At 40.2% G+C, this 24,089-nt stretch overlaps 1 protein-coding gene across 4 annotated transcripts; it reads left to right on the forward strand.

Moving 5' to 3' along the window:
* The first annotated feature begins 27 nt into the window (after positions 1–27).
* On the forward strand, positions 28–21,498 carry ankrd6a (ankyrin repeat domain 6a). Of its 4 annotated transcripts, XM_063909329.1 has the most exons (16): positions 46–188; positions 4,802–4,845; positions 8,356–8,569; positions 8,674–8,772; positions 10,365–10,463; positions 11,225–11,323; positions 11,968–12,066; positions 12,309–12,386; positions 13,003–13,107; positions 13,551–13,706; positions 14,698–14,841; positions 15,011–15,163; positions 16,193–16,306; positions 16,889–17,189; positions 19,043–19,398; positions 20,434–21,498. In XM_063909329.1, exons 3-16 carry the CDS (start codon positions 8,444–8,446, stop codon positions 20,644–20,646), a joined length of 2,142 nt encoding a protein of 713 aa, XP_063765399.1. In that variant the 5' UTR covers positions 46–188; positions 4,802–4,845; positions 8,356–8,443; the 3' UTR covers positions 20,647–21,498. The 4 variants fall into 4 exon arrangements, with proteins under 4 accessions (XP_063765398.1, XP_063765399.1, XP_063765397.1 ...); XM_063909328.1 differs by lacking the exon at positions 4,802–4,845 and having other exon boundaries at positions 28–188; XM_063909327.1 differs by lacking the exon at positions 4,802–4,845 and having other exon boundaries at positions 166–188; positions 8,417–8,569.
* Positions 21,499–24,089: the final 2,591 nt, after the last annotated feature.

The raw sequence follows: 24,089 nt of genomic DNA on the forward strand, positions 1-24,089 counted from the left end.
CTGGCATCCTCTGAGCACATCTTCACACACTGAGTAGCCAGTCTGTTGTTAGCGGCAGCAGCATCCTCTTACACGACAACAAACACAGCTAGCGACTCTCCAAAGGCTTTTATTTGGAATTTGCATGGATGCTCCTTTATGCTTACAACAGGGAATAACTGAAGACTGGAGGCTCTATGGAGGATGAGGTAAAACAAAAATGAAACTACACAATGTATGGCTTTTTTTGCATTGGTGTTATATAACTAAGTACATTTACTCAAGTACTGTACTCAAGTGGAAAAGGAGGTACTTGAACTTTACTGTAGTATTAGGAGTGCCACACATACAGTAAAAAGTAAAGTTTAAAAAAAATACTATACTTTACTTTTATACTAATACTTTTTAATTATTAGGTTTTTCAGTGAAGTGTTATCTTTGTGTTTATCTTTAGTTATGCTACAGGTTATGACTGTGAGTTTGTCATTCATTTCTTTTGGTTGGATGGCACTTGCGATGTTTCCCTAGCAATTGATTACACATTACAGAAGTCAATAGTAGCCAATACATTTTTACGTTTAAATGGTGTTAATTATACTAATTTATACTTTTACTTCACTTCATTTTGTTGTCAAATGTTGGACTTTTCACCCCACTACATCACAACATATTTAGTTACTAGTTACTTTGCAAGGTACAACTTTGAAGTGATTATCTTGTGTTTTAAATGTGCCTTTCTGCAAAAAAAGTCACTTTTACTTTTGGTACTTAAAGTATATTTTGATGCTAATAATGAATAATACACTTTTATTACACTGAATACGGTATTTTTTACACTGTACTATTGCGACTTTTAGTTAAGTAAATAATCTTAATCTGAATAATTCTTCCACCTCTGCTGAAGTGTTTCTACGGTTAAACTGAGGCGCTCAGAGCTGTTGGTGAAGATTAGGGAACAAAGATTGGTTCCTCCAAAAGATTTCAGTCCAAACTATGAGACAGGGTTGTAGATCCATGTTTGCGCCTATCACATAGATTCACAATTGTCATATTCTGCCTTATAATTCCCCGGATCATATTCCAGCATAGCTGTGTGTAAATTCGGCAACGTGTGTAGTATGTGAATTTTAAACGTGTTGTCCCAAATTCACACAGGGCTGCGGTTCCTCCTTAGGAAGTCACGGTTGCTGCCATTAGCTTACACGTTAGCTAACAATGTACATTGTCATCGGTACAGACTAGTCAACTAACTAAATTAAGAGTGGATTCTAGTAGGGCTGAACAATTAATTGCATTTGCAATGATATTGCGATATGCCAAAACGAGATTTTCCAACCGCAAAGGCTGCGATTTGACTGGTCACGTGATCTGGTCACGTGACTGGCGAGCGAGCCGAGCGGTGTCGAGCGAAGCCAAGCAGGCAGGGAAAGAAGTCAACGCTGCCCTTGAACCTGTTGCACAATGGCCTCAGGCTCGTCAGAAGAATGCACGGCTGGAAGTTTGGTACCAAAGAGGGGCGGCACGTCAGTGGTGTGGAATTATTTTGGCTTTAAAAAGGAAGATGCTGCGCAACGTCAGGTATTGTGCAGAACGTGCCTCGCTACTGTTGCTACCTCACGAGGTTCACGATTGTAATCACGATTGATTTATTGCTTGTGTTGTTGAAAAATACATGAGAAGAGGGCCTTGAAAAAATAATCGCATATTAAATCGCAATTGCAATATTGAGGAAAAAAATAGCAATTAGATTATTTTCCAAAATTGTTCAGCCCTAGATTCTAGTCGACACTAGTACATGTATAATGTTTATACAGTGGTATGCAAAAGTTTGGGCACCCCTCTGAGATTTCATGACAATTTGCTTTTCCTTTATAATAGAAGATCACAGCAACAACATTTGTTTTCCTACAAAGATGTAGACGTTTTAGTGTTTTCCAGACCAAAATTCTTAGGGTAGCATTACATAGTTTTATTATAATAAAATAAAATGCAAAAAATGGGATGTGCAAAAGTTTGGGCACCCTTATAAATAGCATTCATTTCAACACCTGTACGGATTTATAGCTGACAGGTTGCTGCACAAAATTGCTTTGATTAGCTCATTAGACCTTCAATTACAAAGACAGGTGGAACCAATCATGAAAAAGGCTATTTAACATAGGTAATAGCTGGCTGTGCCTGGCCTAGGTTCTTTCTTAGGGAGTGGCAAGATGGGGACCTCAAAACAACTCTCCACTGACCTGAAAGCTAAGATAATCCAACATTATAAATTAGGAGAAGGGTACAAAAAATTATCTGACAGGTTTAAACTGTCTGTCTCCACAGTCAGAAACGTAGTTGTGAAATGGAAGGCCACAGGAACAGTCCGTGTGAAGGAAAGATGTGGTAGGCCGACAAAAATAGGGGAAAGGCACAGGCGAAGGATGGTGAAAATGGTCACAGAGAAGCCACAGACCACCTCCAGAGAACTACAACAACATCTGGCTGCTGATGGTGTAGTTGTTCACCGTTCCACAATCCAGCGTACTTTGCACCAGGAAGAGCTCATTGGAAGGGTGATGTGCAAAAAGCCTTTCCTGAGTGTTAATCACAAGAAGAGTCGCATGAGGTATGCAAAAGCACATCTGGACAAGCCAGAAGCATTTTGGAACAAAATACTGTGGTCAGATGAGACCAAGATTGAGTTATTTGGTCATAACATGAACAGGTATGCATGGCGAAAAAAACACACTGCATTCAATGAAAAGAACTTGTTGCCCACTGTAAAATTTGGTGGAGGATCTATCATGTTATGGGGCTGTGTGGCTAGCACAGGTACTGGAAAACTTGTTAAAGTTGAGGGCCACATGAATTCCTTACAGTACCAGGAGATTCTTGACAAGAATGTTCTAGAGTCAGTCACAAAGTTGAAGCTACGCCGGGGTTGGATTTCTCAGCAGGACAATGATCCTAAGCACCGATCAAAATCCACCAAGGAATTCATGCAGAAGCACAGGTACAATGTTCTGGAATGGCCATCCCAGTCCCCAGACCTTAACATCATTGAAAATGTATGGATTTATTTGAAGAAGGCTGTCCATGCACGGAGGCCAAGAAACCTGACTGAACTGGAGACGTTTTGTGTGGAAGAATGGGCCAAAATACCACCTGCCAGGCTTAAGGGACTTGTCTGTGGCTACAGGAGGCGTCTACAGGCCGTTATTGCAGCAAAAGGAGGCAATACTAAATATTAATGGAATTATTTCTTAGGGGTGCCCAAATTTATGCACATGCCTATTTTTGTTTGAATGCACATAAACATGTTTCTGTTTGACCAATAAAAGTTATTTCACTACTGAGATGTTTCTGTTACCATAAGGTATAACATATGTTAAAATGAAGTTGCTGCTTCAAAAGCTCAGCAAGTGACAAACTGATGCAGTGGTTTTCCTAAGGGGTGCCCAAACTTTTGCATACCACTGTATGTATAGCGCTGCGTTGATGGGAGTGACGGCAATCTTGCTAGGGGCAGCACTTCCGTTAGGTAGTCAAGATGGCAGTTGTCGAGTGTGAGAAATGTACACTGTTTAAACTTTTTGAACCTTATTAGAGCACCATCCTGGCAGTAGATACCTGCATTTTGCTAAGAGATAACAGACAAGCTCCACAGTTTACATTGTGTGCAAACAATGAATTTCCAATTTTTATTTAACAGTAAGACAGTAAGAAACAACTGGATATTTTTCAAAAGCACCTACAGTACATCTGTAGCCATATCAAAATTAGGTTTTGGTTTTTGGAATGGTTTTGGGTTCTGTAAAGGCACACTGGTACCAAACCTGACCACCTCAATGTGATGGAAAGACCTCACAGCTGCACTAAGTCACTGATGTTGGAGATCTTCTACCAATCTATTGTTGCCAGTGCACTCTTCTTTGCTGCAGTTTACTTGGGGGGCAGCATCAGAGGCGGTGATACCAGCAGACTTAACAAACTAATTGAGAAAGCTGGATATGTCATTGGCATCAAACTGGACCCTTTTGAAGCTGTGGTGGAGAGGAGGACTCTGAACAAACTGTTGTCCATCATGGATAACCCCAGTTTTTTCATTGCACTATTCACTATCTGTATATTTCTTATTTTTATTTCTAATTTGTTGCTATGTTTCATATTGTATTGTATTTTGCTGCGGTAACAATTTCTTTTTCCAATTTGGGATAAATAAAGTATTTCTGATTCTGATTTTGATTCTGATTTATTCAACTTAAGCAAAGAAGATACATTACACATACAACACCTTTTCTACCTTGGTTGATAAGTTTAAAAATGACCAACTATTTCCCCTGCTTCCAGTCTTAAGCTAAAGCTAGGCTAACCAATCCTGACTCAAACTCTGTCCTAAAGAAAATATCCATACATCCCACTATTTCCTCAAAAAGTGTAGCTATTCCTAACCTGTCCTCCAAAACAGCATCTTATTCCTGAAACATATGGGTCAGAAAACAGGACAGTCAAAAGAGAAGAGCTGTATCGAGTAATGGGGAAATGCAGATACATCGCAAGGCATTTATTTCGAGCTAGTGATGAACTTTGATGGTCAGTACAGATCAAATATAGCTTGCTCTGACATGGACATAGAATAATAGTATGTGATACAGGTGGGATTAGTGGGGAGAACAGAGAGAGGGTGAATGATGATAAGTATTTCACTGTTAACATGTTTTGAGTTCTAGACTGCTTCTAATCGCCAACAAAGATTAAAGGCTGAAGCTCGGCATGGAACATAATCTGACTAGCAGCTCAAATGCAGCACTGACATGAAATCCTTTGTCATTTGGGTCAGCTGCTTAACATTAAAGGAGCAGGACCGCCACCACGAGAATCCAGGTCAGTGAGTGAGCAGACAACACAATGGCAGGGGCAAGCAGATGTTTACAGTGAAAAAGCTCTAGAGAACCGTTGTACACTGGCTGGTCAGCAGCAATTGGAAGATAGACACAGTTTAAGAGTATTTAGAGCAGCCAAAGAGACAGAGATGTTCCTCACAAGGTGGTGGAGACCAAAGCAGAGCTAGAAGAGAATTAGTATTGCACGACAGGTGGTCAGAAACATGACTCCATATACATGTTAATGCAGCATTTACTCTTTGAATCCACATTATCTGGACACGATAAGCAGTCCTATAGTTTTTGAGTTTTGGCATAATCACCACCTGACTTGGATAGGCATCAGAGGTGGAAGTACTCGGGTCTTGTACTTGAGTAGAAGTACCAGAGTGTAGGAATACTTTGTTACAGTAAAAGTCCTGCATTCAAAATGTTACTCAAGTAAAAGTACAAAGTATTCTCATCAAAATGTACTTCAAGTAGCGACAGTAAAAGTACTAAAGGGTCATTCAGAATTGGAGGATATTTTCTGTCCCAACTATAAAATAGTCCATGACCAAAATGCTAAAACATACACTTGTGTTAGATAAACTTGTCCTTACACAAAATGTAACTACAAAAAAGTGGTTTTAAAACAATTAAAATATCAAATAGCTCTAAAACTCCCTCTAAAATGGCATTTTTCTCTTCGCTATTTTTGTGTTAATACATGTATTTTGTAAGCAGTTTGTTAAATCATAAACCCATTTGAAATAACTGTAATTTTAAACTGAAGGTGTGTCCCTAAACATGCACGCAACCCTGTAACCCAAACCTATTAAGCTTGACAGAAGAAATAAAAAAAACAACAGGAAATAACATTATCAAGCCATGTGCTACTGCCATGGGTAGACCAAAGCTCAGTCCTTTTATTTTTTTATATTTTTCTTATTCTTTCAGTCTAGAACAAGTGTGGCACTCTAACCCACTCAAGCCTGTTATTCATATTATCACAATAAGACTAATTAAATTCAAAGTTATCTTTCTTTAGTTAAATATTTAAGTTTGTCCTTGCCAAGCTAACATTAGCATGGATTTGCAACCCTGTTACTATAATTCAATCAATCCATAGTAATTACAGTAACAGGGTTGCATTTCCTGTAGTACAATTTATTATCTTTAGTAAATGAAATGTTTATATATAATTACAAAAATGTCCCAGATTATGAATTCCTGTTTTTGTTTATTTCAAATTGATTTCTATTGTTTTCAAAGTTCTAGCCCCCATTGATCGCTGTTAAAAAACAACAAATAAAGCATCTAATAAAGGTGTACCATTGATGCCTGAACTGGCCAAATCATTTTTTTGTGATGCTTTACTACCTGTTTATATAAAATACATATCAGAAGTAAAGGTCCTGTAATCAAAATGTTCCTCAAGTAAAAGTAGAAAGTATTCTCATCAAAATGTACTTAAAGTAACGACAGTAAAAGTAGAAGTACTCAGATGTTGTACTTGAGCAAAAGTAGAAGTACTCAGATGTTGTACTTGAGTAGAAGTAGAAGTACTCAGATGTTGTACTTGAGCAAAAGTAGAAGTACTCAGATCTTGTACTTGAGTAGAAGTAGAAGTACTCTGATCTTGTATTTGAGTAAAGTAGAAGTAACAGAGTGTAGGAATACTCTGTCACAGTAAAAGTATTCAAAATGTTCCTCCAGTGAAAGTAGAAAGTACTCTCATCTAAATGTACTTAAAGTAGCGACAGTAAAAGTAGTCATTGTTTGATTGGTCCATTTCAGAATAATATCTCTGATATGTTTTATAATGATTGATCATTAAAGTGTTCTCAGAGCTGGTAAAGGTGCAGCTAGTTTGAATGGCTTTGTATACTGCAGGGTAGCTGCTGGATTTACTCCAGGTGAACTAAAGTCTGATTTAAGGGCTGATTATATTTACCATCATTAATCCAGATCTGTAAAGTAACTAAAGGGATTAGATACATGTAGTGGAGTAAAAGTACACCATTTACCTCTGAATTGTATGAGTAACAAACTATTTTAAGATAAGGTGTACCTTTATTAATCCCCGTGGGGAAATTCTGTGGTTTATACTCATGTAAAGTACAAGTACTAACATTGTGCTTAAGAACAGTACTTCAGTAAATGGGCATTTCCACTACTGATAGGCATGTCATTTTCGTTATTTTCAGAATAAGCTGGGCTACCCAGAAATAACAACTTCCTACAGTATTAACCCAACTTCAAAGTCAAATGTTCTGTATTTTTTTGCTCTGCACTGCTTTCCACCAACGTTTTGTGTTATACAACCTCAAAAACATTTCCATTCCAAATGTTAGCCTCCAAAGGCGAACACTGTGGCCATGAAAGGATTAGAGAAATGTTTTGAATGCCGACAACGCCCTGCTGGTTGCTGCTAACGATGGCTATAATATAACTTAACTCTTCATATACTGTATATACAGTATACACTGCCCGGCCAAAAAAAAAGGTCACAAGTCTGTGGGGGCAGTGCTATGATCTGGGGTTGCTGCAGTTGGTCTGGTCTAGGTTCAGCAACGTGCCCAAAGAATGAGGTCAGCTGATTCCCTGAATATACTGAAGGACCAGGTTATTCCATCAGTGGATTCTTTCTTCCCTGATGGCACGGGCATGTTCCAAGATGACAATGCAGGATCCATCGGGCTCAAATTGTGAAAGAGTGGTTCAGGGAGCATGAGACATCATTTTCACACATGGATTGGCCCCCACAGAGTCCAGACCTGAACCCCATTGAGAATCTTTGGGATGTGCTGGAGAAGACTTTGTACAGTGGTCTGAATCTCCCGTCATCAATACAAGATCTTGGTGAAAAATTAAAGCAAGACAGAAATAAATGTAGTGACATTGCAGAAGCTTGTGGAAACGATGCCACAGAGAATGTGTGCCGTAATCAAAGCTAAAGAAGGTCCAACGAATGTTAGAGTGTGTGACCTTTTTTTGGCCGGGCAGTGTATAAGAAATATTTGGTGTTAGATTCTTTGCAAATGTTTACTGATGACTTATTTTGGCATATTTTTTTTAACGTTATAAGAATACAGCAGTGCAGGTACACTGTTCGACTTGTCAAATACACACCGCACATTTCCCCTCTGTCGGACGGATAAAGGTATTTTGATTCTGATATGTGCACATTACCCACTGTTTATCACAGTTCAAACCCTAGAGATCTTTAGAAGCATCGGAGCCCTTCTAGATATAGTGACAGTTGAATAAACACATTTTCAAAATGTAGTTTTTTTGCACCTGGCCTTCCAGTAAAGTCCAACAGAAAAACCGATTTAAACACAGCTGTAAAGATAACTATACAATTCACAGGAAGGATACAGAAGCAGTCCAGGCAAAAATATAAAATATATACAAATATTTTGTCAGACGCCCCCTTCTCTGCCCACCCCCTTGCCCATGGCTGTCTATGGTCAAAGTCATTCTGTTGTTTTTGTCATTCTACTGAAATATGTTCTTCTCTCTACAGTGATTGTGTGATACGCATGGTGTGAAGAACAGTGTCTGTTTGTGTATATGCATGCACACAGAGGACCGTAGGCCTGCGTGTCAGTACGATGAGTGAACAGGCGCTGGTCCACATGCCTCAGCGGACCGCCCTTCACCGGGCAGCCATGGTGGGGAACAGAGACTCTGTTGCTGCTCTGATCCAGGGGGGCTGTGCTTTGGACCTGCAAGACAAAGTGAGTCCAACTCTTTCACACAACTACAGGGAAGTCATGTCATATGCTTTCAATATGTGTGGTTTATCAAATGATGATAATACTGTGTCCTATGTCTGTTTGAGGATGGCAACACGGCGCTGCATGAGGTGTCTTGGCACGGTTTCTCTCACTGCGTTAAACTGCTGGTCAAGGCAGGAGCTGACGTTCACATCAGTAACAAGGTGAGACTAAAACAGAACATTGGCTCAACACAAGGTCTATCAAGAGTCAGTTATTTTCTAAAACTTTCATCCTCATCTTGTAGCCTTCCACAGAGTTGCTTGATAAAAGAGCAAGACATTTGTAAAGAGGCCGCCTATTTCCTCTTTTACACTATAGGGGAGAGTGGGGTGAGATGAGCCAATTTTTACTTATGATGTCCTCTACGCGAGGTCAACTTAGTTAGAAGTAAAATGACAACACCAACCTTTACTTCATGATGTCTTCTGTCAATCAAAATGAAATAATGCATCTATCACAAGGGCCATAAAAATATGACTTGGTCTTGTGGCTTAACTTGCCTAATTTAAGGGGTAATGGAACTGGTCAGCCAGTTTTTTGATCTGGTCTGAAGCTCCTTCTCCCTCCTGGAAAGACCCTCTTTCCTCTGCTGTTCCACTGTTACTACTGTTTTCCCATCCTTTCCTCCTTCCTCTTTATGTATCTACGCAGGGTTGACCCGTCAGTATCCCTGTCTTTAGCCACTGCTCTGATGGATTCTCCAGCCTTGCAATCAGTGGCTTTTTTGTCCATCTTCATCTTCTCCATCACAACCAATCAGTTGTGTAAAACTACACTCAAACACCATTTTATACTTCAGAGACTTAACTTACCTTCAGTGCCTCATGGGGGGTTAAGTTGAACCACTGGCTCACTTTGCCCCACAGTCTATCTTAGTCCTTCCTACTAATCTTTAGCTAAATGATCCAGGTGGTTTTACACCTTGCTTAATAGCTAACATGTATGATACACATTGTAATACCTGGATACATTTGGTTTGTAGTTAGAGATGCACAAGCAGCCTTATATCAGTCATTAATGATGATGATGATGATGATGATGATGATGATGTTAATAGGCACATTAATAAAGACATAAACAACACATTGCTTTACGTATTGAAGGCATAGAGAGAGCAGTTTCATTAATCTTTGCTAATAATAGGGCAGTCAGCGCGATTACAATATTTCATTGTGATTAATTGCATGATTGTCCATGATGAAGTGCAAATTATTCATGAGTTACAGTCCCCTTATGTTTTATCTTTTCTAATGTACCTTTAAGGGATAATCTCTTGTTCTCGCTTGTTTCTGCTTGCTATTCCCAACATTACTGCTCAATCACTTCCTGATTTCCCAAAATATGGGGCAGGATGAAGGTTATGATCAAAGAAAGTGTGAGGGTTATTTGCCTGCCAGAATAAAAAGAGTGTGTTCAAAACGTGGTAAAAGGAAGTTGTGTAAACTCTTTATTATATTGTTACTTTGACAGCCCTAGCAAATGTCTTTGTGTCCAGTTGCAAAACCTACCATATTAAGTACAGTATCATGTCATTCCAGCCCAAACTCTGCTAACTAAAAAGGGTTCTGTATCCGCTAAAAGTGCATTGTATTCAATATAATGTGAAAAGAAAAGCTCTGTGGACCGAAGAACCTGGCAAATGTCACATTCATTAACGTGGACTGTCATAGATACCATCAGAATGTCTGCCTGTGTTTCCTCTCAGAGTTGTGTTGTGTATTTGCTCTGTAGTAAGGGTTTTGTGTCACTGCAGGCAGGAAACACAGCACTCCACCTGTCCTGTCAGAACGCACACGCTCAGACCACTCGCCTGCTGCTGCTCGGAGGATCCACCCCAGACACCAAGAACAACGTGAGTCCTGACCCTAGCCCAGACACCAAGAACAACGTGAGTCCTGACCCTAACCCAGACACCAAGAACAACATGAGTCCTGACCCTAACCCAGACACCAAAAACAACGTGAGTCCTGACCCTAACCCAGACACCAAGAACAACATGAGTCCTGACCCTAACCCACACACCAAGAACAACGTGAGTCCTGACCCTAACCCACACACCAAGAACAACATGAGTCCTGACCCTAACCCAGACACCAAGAACAACGTGAGTCCTGACCCTAACCCAGACACCAAGAACAACGTGAGTCCTGACCCTAACCCAGACACCAAGAACAACGTGAGTCCTGACCCTAACCCAGACACCAAGAACAACGTGAGTCCTGACCCTAACCCAGACACCAAGAACAACGTGAATCCTGACCCTAACCCAGACACCAAGAACAACGTGAGTCCTGACCCTAACCCAGACACCAAGAACAACGTGAGTCCTGACCCTGACCCTAACCCTCATGCCCTGGGTTTTGTGGAGCCATCAAAACGACTCGTATTTAAAGAGAGAGGTTTAGTGCTTGCTCTGTTTAGAATAACTAAGGACTTGAATTTGCTTTTATTTTTATTTCCTGTTTCTCCTTTGCCAAGCCTTTTTATTAAACCTTCAGTTTGTCAGAGTGGTCAGCTTCCTAGTTTCCTAGTCAATGCTCCATTAAGAACTTATTTTACAGTGCACTTGGTGTATCATGATGAAACACATACTAAACCTCTGTTTGGGTGCAGGCGGGGGACAGCTGTCTGCATGTGGCCGCTCGCTACAACAACCTGATGCTTGCTAAGATCCTGCTGAGCTCGCTGTGCTCAGTGACTCAGAGGAACCAGGTACAGTTTGTCAGTGGTATCAATAAGATATTTAAATATGTTCTTTTATGAGTGTTTGATTTCAGTCATGTGTGGTTTTTGTTTGGGTGTGTGTACAAGTTTAATGTAGTGGTCAAGGTGGAATTCATTGAACTATTTTATATAATGAACATATTGTGTCTTTGTTTAAAGAAGTTGTTTTTAATACTAGTTTTTTTAGGAATCAATATACATAAACTAGTTCATAAGGTACATTTTGTAACATGTAGTTCACACATTTAAATAATGCAGTGCAATATAGGGTAGACAGGCAAAACAATAAATGTGTAAAGTAACATAAAATGTAAATATTTCCTTCAGTAAAATGACTTACATTTGATCTAACAATGGAGTAAATGTGCATGTTTCCCCACTACATTAGCCTACTAGCCTACTACTAAGTGTATTTGTTTTTAATTAGAAGAAGTGATTCATTTAAATCAAAATAAAAGTGTATTAGTATTTGTTGGAGCTATATATTGATTTGTGGTTAATATATATTTTCTTGCTGTTTTGTTTCTAGTAAATGTACTATTATTTTGTTTAATTTTTAAAGTTAATTATAGTAATTATTTCTGCTTTTATTTTCATGGCGGTTTTGGGAATTGTGTGATTTGTGTGTGCAGGCGGGGGACACAGCTCTGCACGTAGCTGCTGCTCTGAACCATAAGAAGATGGTCCAGCTCTTACTGGAGGCCGGGACTGATGGGAAGTTAAGGAACAATGTAAGTTCTGTTTACAAGCTGAGTGTTTAAGTTAGAATCACTGATCCAATGGTGTTCTGCATGCCAAGAGGAAGTAGGCAGCTAGCAAGGCCAATTTTAGTTTCAGAATTCACAAGACACAAGTCTCCACATAGCTACAGTGTGACATTAGGAGGAGATGTGGGAATACAACCTGTACATCCTGTTTGCTATGGGTAAAGTAAACGGTTTTCTAGTATTCATGACTTACTGTTCACTTCCAGTCAGGTAAAACCGCCCTGGATAAGGCCAGAGATAACAACCACAAAGATGTGGCCCATCTGCTGGCCAGAGCTCCTCAGGTATGTACAGTTTCTACGTCATAAAATACTCAAACCAAACCATGAGCGTGTACAGTGTTAGGAATAACAATAGAGAGGATTGATTGAAGCAGACCTGGGAGTTTTCCATTGGATTTTGGAGTTTCGCAAAATAAGAAAATAAGATCTTTCCAGCAACATTCTTTCTTCAACATAGTCTCCTAATCTGACGCTCTATTCAAGCTGTTGGATCCGCCTACCTCTGCCTCGCTAATGCAGCTGCTGCTACTGCTGTTTCCACGCTGCTAATGTGTTCACCTGCCCGCTGCTGCTGCTGCTGCTGCGTTCACGTTGGCGATGCTCGCCTGCCCCACTTCCTCCCCAGCTTCCACCTGTAGGCTGGGCAGGTTATCTAATTATCACTCAATGTTCTATTTTAATATGTGGAGTGATGAGGCCCAAATTTAGACGCCAAACTCAAACTATATACTGCTTCTAATAAACATATCAATGAAACACGTGAGTTGTTTGACTGAAATATTATAGAACTATGATGACAGTTTTCAATAGCATAAGCAAGTATCTTTTCAGGCATATTTTTAGTAATATAAAATAAAATAAGGTGATTTCAGCGTAGCAGACTGTGTACTGTCCTCAGGTTCATCGCTTCATGCGGGGAAGAACAATAAGGAAACGCAGAGAGAGACTGACCGCTGAACGCAGGAGCCAATCATTCACCAGGGAAGAAACTCTACCAAACAAAGTAAGACAACACCACCACAACTATTCTTAGTAGCATCTGCAGGTCTCCACTACAAGTGAGGTTGTGACCAGAAGATTTAAAACATGACATTGTGTTGGCAATGTATATTGTATGTAGACATACATTGAGATAAAAATAAGAAAAATGTTAATAATTTAGTTTTTGGGAGAAGGGGGATTAAATAAGTCTTAACTTCTTCCCACCCCTTTCGGATGTGTAATCAGGTAAATCAATTGTGTATATAAAATGTGTAAGTTAATAATATTTTTTTTAATCAATTTGATACTGCTCAAGTGTGTACGATATCATCATTCTCGTGTTTCATTTCATTCTTATTATTTTTTGTATTATTGTTTTGCACGTTCTAAATAAATAAATCAAATTAAATTAAAAAAAGATATTTGCATTTGATAACGTAGCTCCTGTCTGTTGGTCCTGAGCAGGACAGCAGTTCTCTGGAGGAGGACACCCCCAGCAGTGAGCAGACTGCCTTCAGGGGGGGGTCTTACCAGCAGCAGAAGCTACAGAAGTATTACGACAAGACCTTCATCCCCACCGGCAGCCCCTACAGCCAGCAGAAGAGGAGAGGAAAGGAGCAGGTAGGTCAGCAACAGACGTTCCTGGTGTTGTTCACAGATGAGGACAGGACCTTCAGGATCCTGGTTTAGTTTTTCTGTTTATGTTATATGAACACTCTGTCTACCTGTGTGATCCATCTGCTGCCCTGGTGTTTTTGCCCACCCTCTGTAGCTGTGTCATGTCAGTGTAATTAATCTGTGTGTCCCAGTCTATTGTCAAGATTCCTGTCCATGGTTCCTCTGATGTGATTCTGACTCTTCAATGTTTCCCTTATTAACTCCCCTGGATAATCCCTATAGTGTTCTCTCATGGATTTCCTGCCAATGTTCCTCTTGCTATCCTTGTTTTCTTAAACGCAAGGGTTTGCATATAGACAATAGATATGTAGTCAGAGTTATTGAAATTAATATTTGTGTAGACAATGGGGAAATCAGACGGCTGAATAACATAATGCAAAGCAAGGATTCTAGTTTCGATTTGAAAAACAATGATATTCTTATTAAATAACACCAAAATTTTGTTTCTCAAAATATTCAGACACAGGTACTCTATTATCTCTTTTAAAAAAAGGTTTTTATACTATTAAAATGCATTAATTTATCAGGGATATATATATACTGTATATATATCTACCTCAAGATGCAATTATGTATAGTGATTTTAATTGTCAGAATGGAAGTGTCTGCTTTATGTAAAGTGATAGAATAAGGGCTTTATAGTAATAAACACAGACATAATATCTGTAATATGTTTGAAGCCACTAAATCATAGACCCAGAGCCAGAGCTTGTCAAAAAAAGATCACAAGAAATAAGTGGCTGCTCTCTTCATTTGTAAAAATGAGCAAGCCATGAGCGCTGATTCCATGGCTTCCTTGTTTGACATTTCAAAACAGACAAGGTAACACACAGCTGAATAACTTTACTCTCGTGTCACAACACCTTTGCATTAAACAAATGTGACCACACTATGCAATCTTAACTTATAGTATGGGAGGTTTCTTCCTCTGCAGGCTTTAAAAGAAAATGATGTAAGGAAAAGTGAGAATGACACCAAGAAGAATCCTCTCTGGGACGATGCTGAGGATTTCGTTCAGAACGGAAAACTCTATCAGCTTTACACACTGTACCGGGACAAGGATGGCAACATCAAACAGGTTTCTGAACTACAAACTTCTTTTGGATATGTTGGAACTGATCTAAACCACAGTTTTTTGGTGCTTGAACTGAACATGTTGAGCACATCTGCTGTGAAACAGCCATACTAGGATCCTCTGGAATCATTCCTGCAATTGAGTCGTCTGTGATTGTGCCCATTTCTCTTAGGCACAGGCCAGTGGGTGCCACTGTAAGCCCCTGATGAAGAAGCTGGAGGGCCAGCTGACAAAAACTCAGGAGGAGATGAGGCTGCACATCCTCAACGTCCAGGAGCAGGTCAACCGAAGACTCAGCAAAATGGACCACAGGAACCGACACCAGGTCAGTCTCCGCTCACACATCAGGAATCAAATTTCACTAGCAAGGACCATCCAAAACAATATTTATTTACAGAAGATGTGAGGGGAAGGGGTGAAAAAACGTGAGGGATGCTGTCTGTCAGGCCAGTCTGGAAGCAGAGGAAGACTCAGGGTGTTTTTTTTTTAATCTCAGGCAGGTTTCTACTTCCTAACGATACCTAGAATGAGACAAAAAGTATGCACTAGATTCAAGATAAAGAGATAAGGGAAGACCGGAAGGAAGGGGGGAAGGAATTTACTGATGAAGAGGTAGAATTAATATCAGGAGGGAGGTTATGAAAGGTTGAAGAGTCAAAGGCATATAGGAAGGGAAGGAGGAATAAAATTATGAAGGGATGTGTTAGAAATAATCATGTCATTGGGGAGGGATGAAGGGTCAAAGGGATGCGGAAGGGAGGGATGAATGGATGATGGGAATGTAGGGAGGGGTGGACGAATTGATGAATAGATGTGAGGAGGGAGGGATGACAGAATAAAGGGCTATAGGGTAAGAGAGAAAAAGGGTTGAAAAGATTTAGGAAGGGAGGGATGTAGGGGTGTGGGTTAGGACAGAGTAGGAAGGTGAATGGATGAATTGAAGTGTAAGGGGGAGCGGGTCCGTATATCTGAGCATACGAGTAAAGATGTGTTGTATAGTAGTTTAGCAGGTGGGCTCCTGGGCCCAAGTTAAACAATTATCTTCAGTTCCTTTCACCTTCAGCGTCTTAAGCTGAGGGTTCAGCTCATTTTGGGTTAAAGGAAATGTGATATTCCCGCATATTAAAAAACAAACAGTTAATTCTTACAATTTTCGGGCAATGTCAGTCGAGGAATACAATTAAGATTCACATTTACTGACAATTCAAACACCATACACATATTATACGTACATTTAGTAACAAAACATCTATTTTTCAATTGGAATTGGAACATTTGAATGCCCGAAAGTTCAAAAATCTTACATGACGTGATTTAGAATTTTTACTAAATAATATTTCCTATACCTGTGCAGATAAAGGTGCTGGACCTCCTGAATGAGCAGAGGGCCGCAGCAGAGAGGAGGAGGATGGTGTACAGGATGGAGCAGAGAGCTGCCCAGGGCCAAGAGGAAGCCCTCATGACACAGGTTCAGTTACACTGGATCCCTTTCATTGCAGGGAAAACATAGTGTATGTTTACACATTTGACCTTTTGAGCAGGAATAACGTTTTTTATTGTCGTATGCACAGTATTAAACGCAATGGCAAGGAAAGTCTTAAGTCCCAGGCTCTTCTGACAATGCAGCATACAATAGTTAAAAAACATAAATTAAAATAAAACGTGCAATTCATACGATGATGAAAGGAAACTATACTATGTTCATGTAAAATATTATAAAGATAAAACAGCATGTAAAATGAAATACTGTATCATGGAAAAAAACATTGGTTATTGTAATAATATGCGTATTGTAAACAGATGTATGAGCTTTAAATCATTTGAAGATGAAGAAACTTTACATATATAGTGTCTTCGTCTTCATTTCACCTCATACATGTACATTCTGATTATAAGATGAAAGGTCAATGTGATTTGACACAACTATGTATCAAATAAGTGTAAAAAAGTCCTGAGGACTGAGAGTTATTCCTATTATAAGAGAAATGCCAGATTTCACTGAATGAAAGTCAGAATTCTCAGATTAAATGTAGAAAGTTTTCTCCTGCAGGCAGCCGTGAGTCACGAGCTGAAGAGGTGGTGTGTGTCCCAGCTGAAGGACATGGATGTCCACATCCCAGCCAGAGGCCAGTGCTACCACCTCCTCCCCTCACAGTCTGTGGAGCAGTGTGCAGGAGACGCTGACCTGGAGTCCGTCCCCCTGCTGTCTGTGCTTTCCGGAGACAGCAGCACGTCCGTGGCTACGTACGTCAACATCCTGCCGTCCAGATCCTCCTTCAGTGTGGGGGGCCCCGAGCCCGACATGGTGGGGAGCAAGACGTACTTTGAGATGAAAGTGGACAGGTCACCAGGTGAGATTCAGAACAGCTTCTTCAACGCAGAGAGATTATTTTGGATCCTCCGGGCTTCCCTTTCCTGTAGTGTGTGATATAGGTTTTGGTGCATGCCTGAAACGCCTCCATTTCCTCCACTCCTTTGTTTACTTATCAAACATAGTGACATCACTACATTACAATCGCGCTCTTAGTGGCTAGCGCTCCAACACATTGTAGCTGATAGACTAAGGGGCGGGACATCTCTAAGTGGTTGACCAATCACAACAGAGCCGTCAAGCTAACCAATCAGAGCAGACTGGGCTGAAAGCAAGCAAAGGGTGAAAAGAGATGCTGCAGCACAGGCAGTATGAGAAACATAAAGAGCTTTCTGAACATTAAAGCATGGAGACATGTCCCAGGAGAGACACTAAATACTGATATACACCTGAACATCAGCAGGAGAGGACTCTTTAAAGTAGAGACGCTACATACTGATATACACCTGAACATCAGCAGGAGAGGACTCTTTAAAGTAGAGACACTACATACTGATATACACCTGAACATCAGCAGGAGAGGACTCTTTAAAGTAGAGACACTACATACTGATATACACCTGAACATCAGCAGGAGAGGACTCTTTAAAGTAGAGACGCTACATACTGATATACACCTGAACATCAGCAGGAGAGGACTCTTTAAAGTAGAGACGCTACATACTGATATACACCTGAACATCAGCAGGAGAGGACTCTTTAAAGTAGAGACACTACATACTGATATACACCTGAACATCAGCAGGAGAGGACTCTTTAAAGTAGAGACACTACATACTGATATACACCTGAACATCAGCAGGAGAGGACTCTTTAAAGTAGAGACGCTACATACTGATATACACCTGAACATCAGCAGGAGAGGACTCTTTAAAGTAGAGACGCTACATACTGATATACACCTGAACATCAGCAGGAGAGGACTCTTTAAAGTAGAGACGCTACATACTGATATACACCTGAACATCAGCAGGAGAGGACTCTTTAAAGTAGAGACACTACATACTGATATACACCTGAACATCAGCAGGAGAGGACTCTTTAAAGTAGAGACACTACATACTGATATACACCTGAACATCAGCAGGAGAGGACTCTTTAAAGTAGAGACGCTACATACTGATATATACCTGAACATCAGCAGAATAAGTCCTGTTTGATGACAATGAAGCCGTCTCCATTACAACTTCAGGAATTTTAAAAAATTGGTTAAAAGAAGTTGTGGTGTATTGATGATGTAGTTTTGTAACTCGACCAGGACTAAACATCATAAGGGCTTCTTTGGCGAACAGCAATGGGATTTTGGTTTTAAGCAAAAACTATTTTAAAACTATATTCAGAGGTATAATCTCCTCATAATAACGGGCTTGAAATGATTCTGAAGCAATCTACAGAAGTAAATAATAACATTAGGCTATAAACATGCTACATCATTGTCCTATTGCTACCAATCATACTGCTAAGCTAATGGCGGCTAATGGTAAGCGTGATGATGTTTAGTAGTCTCATTAGCCACTTTAAGACACATAGAAGCTTCAGACATTCACCAGTGGGGTATTACCTGACACATTTTATGTTGTACAACAAAATATGAAAGTCTCTTAAGCTATTTGTTGACCACAGACCATATTTGAGGCATCCAACCACAAATACATTTTAAAAAAAACACTGACTCTGAGACGAGGGAACACAAGTTGTTAAAACTCTTGTAAGAATTATTCCTGCACCACTCAGATCTTTGCTACCATGCTAGTGTCTGAGAGCTTGTCATTTCTGTATTGTGGTTATTTTCTGTCTGATTTATCTTTTCTCTCAACACCCCCCTGTCATCAGATGACTATGAGAACACCACCCTGTTTCCTCTGCCTGCCAGTAGTAGCTCCGGGCTCCTGCTGGCCTCTGGCGACCCACTGTGGAAGCTGCCGGGGGGGCAGGACAGTCCCATAGCAGCAGCGATGCCCATTTGTGTGGAGGGCTTCTCAAGCACCACCAGCCAGTCCAGCCTCAGCACCCAGGGCCCGACCCTGACCCAGTACCCGGAGCAGCTCTACAACACTCACTTCGCGGAGTGTGTGCAGAGGAGGGCAGGGGTCCCCACTGAGAGCACCACCACCACCCTGGAGTTCTTCTTCGACCGGCCCACTGAGCCCACCTTCACTCAGGAGAGGAACAGCCAGCATGCCATGGAGGTGAGTGGAAGACAGAACAAAATCTAAATGGGTTTATTATATTTCATACACAGTTTATAAAACCTCAGGGCTATGAAGTCAGTTCCTATGAATAATGTGTGAATTACAATCGATTACTGCTGTCTCAAATCGCTCACTGCTGCTGAGCTCTCTCGTTGTTACGATCACCGATAATAGCTAGCTAGCAACTATGGGTGGGGGAAATAGTCAATACAGCAAAGCATCACGCTACTTTGTGTGGCGATATTGTATCGATACATGGACGGCAAGTATCCATATTTTATTACTATATCAACTATTCATATTGCAAATCCAAATTCAAGTTTTTGGTAACAATTGCTTTTTCAATCCGCTAGATGGTGATGAGCGTTTTCTTGTGCGGTCATGGCCATGGGTAAAGTCAGTGGGATTGGCAGGAAGTCAGTCAAAACAAAGATGGAGTCAGTGGAGAAAGAAATCAGAGATGCGCCATATCGCAATATATCGTTTAGTTTCTTAAGTATCGCGATAGTATCGTATCGTGGGGACCCTGGTGATTCCCACCCCTACTAACAACGTTATCGTTTTGGTAGCAAATCATTACAGACCACTCAATTAAAAATATCAGATTAACAGTTGCTTGTTAATACAGTGATCCTTTAATAAACACTAGATTAAAAACAAATGTAAACCTTTTTTAATTATATATTGCTTTGTTTACCTGAGCAATCTTGACTGGATGCACAACTTCCATTACATAGCCAAGATGGTTATGTAGAGTCAAGTTTGAGATTGGCCCATTGTTCCACACCAGGTAACCAGAGTTCAAAAATCTGAATACGAAACAGCACAGAAGAAGAGAAGGCCACTCAGGCAGGGGAATGTGCAAAGCTAGGCTAACGGTCTCCTATCTCCTTTACATGACTCATTAAACTGAAATCATTTTTTTTCAAAGAAAATACATTCCTACAAACTATCCCTTTTTAGAACCTAGTCACCTGAGCAAAGCAATTCAGAATTCAACCTGATCCTGAAACGTTGTTGTGTTCCTGTCAGGTGACTCAGGGGTTCTTTGAGACGGTGTCTGTTCAGTTGGAGCGCTGGTACGAGCGGAAGGTGGCGCAGGTGGAGCAGCAGACGGAGCTCACAGCTCGGCAGGACAAGAAGGAGCTGCTGCAGAGAATAAACGCCCTGGAGGAGGAGCTTGAGAGGCTGAAGACCAATGAGAACGCAGACAGCTCATGCGCACTGGCACCAACCAATGGATAATTGGAGGAACTTCTGTACCTGGGTTGAACATTGAAGAACCCAGCTATAGCTTCAACAGGCAGCAAAAGTAGAACATTGAAAACAAATACTGTATAAGTTTAATGTAAATAGGAAGTAATTAAATGATTTTATACTTAACTAATTGATAAAAGTACCATTTCCATGTCACAAAGGATTAATAGTTCCATGATTCCCAACGGGCACATCTTCTCACACTGTTTATCATTTCACAAGGAGGCTATTGACCCACTGTCCAATTGCTATCCGTGACCCCCCACTAGAGGACCTCCGCAGCTTGCCCGTTGATCATGGAGTCGGTTCCTCCGGCCTGCTGGGCCTACACGATGGGGTCTGATGCCTCTTCCCCTTCTATAACATTACATTACATGTCATTAACGTGATGCTTTTATCCAAAGTGATTATCAACTGTTATTTCTTTGTCAGAGACACATTAACTTATGAATATCTATAGTATATGTTTGAATACTATAATGTTTTACAAAGGAAATCCAAATGTCCATTGTATTTAATGATGTCATTACTACTTAATGTTTTGTTGCAGTCCTGCTAAACAAATGTGAATTATTGTGGAATAATATGCAGTGAATGTTCTATTATTGACTCTTTTCCTGGATTTGTTTCGCATTTTTAAGGATTTTTATCAGTCTAGGTATATTTTTCTTTGAAATAAGCAACCCCTTGGACATGAGTGGTAAACAACTCCAACATGTAAGTCCTGGACTCTAAATATGACTTAACTAGCACTTATTACTACAGCTAAAGAAGTTAATCTGTGAAATGTTCTTCAATCATTAATATTATGTGGATACCCTGCTATGTGTCTCCCCTCTTGCTTGCTTCCTGTGTCTATAAACGGTTTACGGTCAAATCCTGTAAAAGGCCTTTAATAATATAGTAAATAAAGATTGTTGTTATTATTAGTGATGCACTACTCTGTAGGCAGTATTTAAGTGTTGTAATTGGTCGAGTTGGAGCTGATAATAATCAGATGGTTATGGAGATGTCTCACAGTAATTACATTAAGGAGGGAAATAATGTACAACAACCAAGTGTATCATTCGTGTTGTACATAAAATCTAAACATCTAAATTGTGAAAAGTACATTTCCCTTCTGAATGATTATTACTGAAGTATGAAGTACCATTCAATACTAAATATTCATGGTGGCATTAAACTTACTTGCTAGGTATATAGATCACAAGGGCTCGCTCAACACAAACCAGTGGGATATTTCTAATGGGTTTTAGAATATTGCATAACATTAGGATGTTTATTATTCCTATATGTTTTTACCCTGTAACACCATTTTATGATTTTTTAAGCGTAAATGCAATGGCCAGAAGTATATAGCTAACGTTAGGCTACACCAACGACATTATGTTAGCATGGCTGCACATCACCACCGCTAAGCTACAGGCAGCTAATGTTTGGCGTGATGACGTTAAATGTCCTTTTTCAGTCACTCATTAGCAATTGCCTTTCTACGTAAATCTTCAGAAGTTCACCAGTGGGGTGTTTGCTGAAGTATGTCGTAGAACAAAACATGAAAATCTTGTAAGCTTTTGTTATCAGCATTATTTTCATAATCTAACCGAAAACTCATTTAAAAATCATTGACTTTGAGACGAGCAAGCCCGAAGTTTCTAAAATGCTAACTCATTCCCTGTTGAGGACTCATTCCTGCACTATTCTATTGGGATCACTGATTCAAGATCAACTTGTGGATGAGTTGCGATCACAGTCAACAAACAGGAGAAAGTCCCGCCCTCGCTACCCAGCTGTCAGTCAGGCATCTGGGCGGGTCCTGATGGAGCAGAGGCTGGTTGTGTAATCCAATGATCCTGGGGTGACATTTGGCCTCAGCGACCACAGCCGCAGCTTCTGAGGGGAAAAATCAAATCGATGGTGCATTGACTCTGTCAGAGTGCGATGGAAACCTAATTAAAGGCCCTGCAGGCACAACTGGTCATTTTATGCAGCCAAGCACAGGGCTCTCAAATCAAGCCAGTAATATCTACCATTGCTTTACTCTCTGCACTGAGGGGAGGAGGAGGGGGGGAACTGTGGGCCTCCCTGATCAGCATAGTGTCAGCATTCAATATTCTGCAGACAACATGCATATCATCGTTGTCATTTTAGCATACAGAACTACATTCTGGTATACTGAGATCATTCATATACTGTGGAAAAGCCAATAAAATCGATTTACAATGCAAAGTGAATATTCAGAATACATCTTCCACTTTGAGTGAAAAGTAAAGAAATAATAGTCCTTCATTAAAAGAACCATTAGTGACCTATAGTTTGGGTTTGTTTGTGAAATGTATTCTTAACTGCAACTGCAAAATGCTATTTGTTTTTATTATGATTCTGCACTCATAAGTTACTATTAAGGCAGAATCAAAGCACGATGTGATTTAACATTGGATTGAAACCTGTTATGGCTGGTATTTAATACAAAAACTGTCAGTAAAAACAACATGTTAAATATTATATCGGAAAAGCCTTCATTTAGTTATGGGACCATAATTAAATATAGACATTTAAATGAATAAAAACATTTAAAAAGGTTATATTAAGGGAGATTTGCATTTTAAAAAATTCACAAAAATAGTTTTAGACCTGCAGTTATGAAACCAAACAAGCAGTTAAGTCTTCCCTGGGCTTTTGTAGCATTCAGCATTCAGTCAGTGTCGTGTTTCTGTCCGCCGGATGGTCTCTCAGTGGTCCCTGTTTTCTCCACCAATGGCAACAAAAACATTACTCAAATGTTCAGCTGCTGAAATCTCCATCAACAAAATTAAAGGGAGAGGCATGCATCAAATATTAGAGATAGAAATTACACAAATTAGAGTTTGCCAAAAGTACCCAACCACTCGGAACAACAATAAGTACAGTAAGAGTATTCAAAAATTTAAAAATGTTGTGTCTTAGAGATCCAATCCTCGATTCCTTATAGCTTTGGTAGAGGCCTTAACCTGAAAAGCTGTTGCTGTTGGGTTGGGGCAAAGCTGATGTAGACAATGCCTCACTGTGACACCAGGTCTCCAAGCAGATAACAAGTACCGGTTCCAGTCCAACATCAGGTCTGCTGCATGATTCTGTCCTCCTGGGATGGAGAGACCAGATGTTTGTGGTTCCACAGCAGCAGCTCCTAGATACTCCCAGCAGCCAGGCCGAGCTTTTTATCAGCGGTTGATGTACACTGCTGCCATCATGTTGTCTCTTCTCACAGAAACATCTGTTTGCCATGACAGTGGATGTCATTGGTATGTTGAGACGTACGCTTTTTTTTGCTGATTGTTTTCATGTGGTGCAGTCCCAAGGGGAAAAGAGCCCCCAGAATCCAGGTGCACACCAAGGCATATAACAGACTGGATAGTGGGTGTTAAACGAGTATCACCGCGAGTGCAGTTCCACTA

The sequence above is a fragment of the Eleginops maclovinus genome, chromosome 19, assembly GCF_036324505.1.
Source record: "Eleginops maclovinus isolate JMC-PN-2008 ecotype Puerto Natales chromosome 19, JC_Emac_rtc_rv5, whole genome shotgun sequence".
Classification (NCBI taxonomy): Eukaryota; Metazoa; Chordata; class Actinopteri; order Perciformes; family Eleginopidae; genus Eleginops; species Eleginops maclovinus.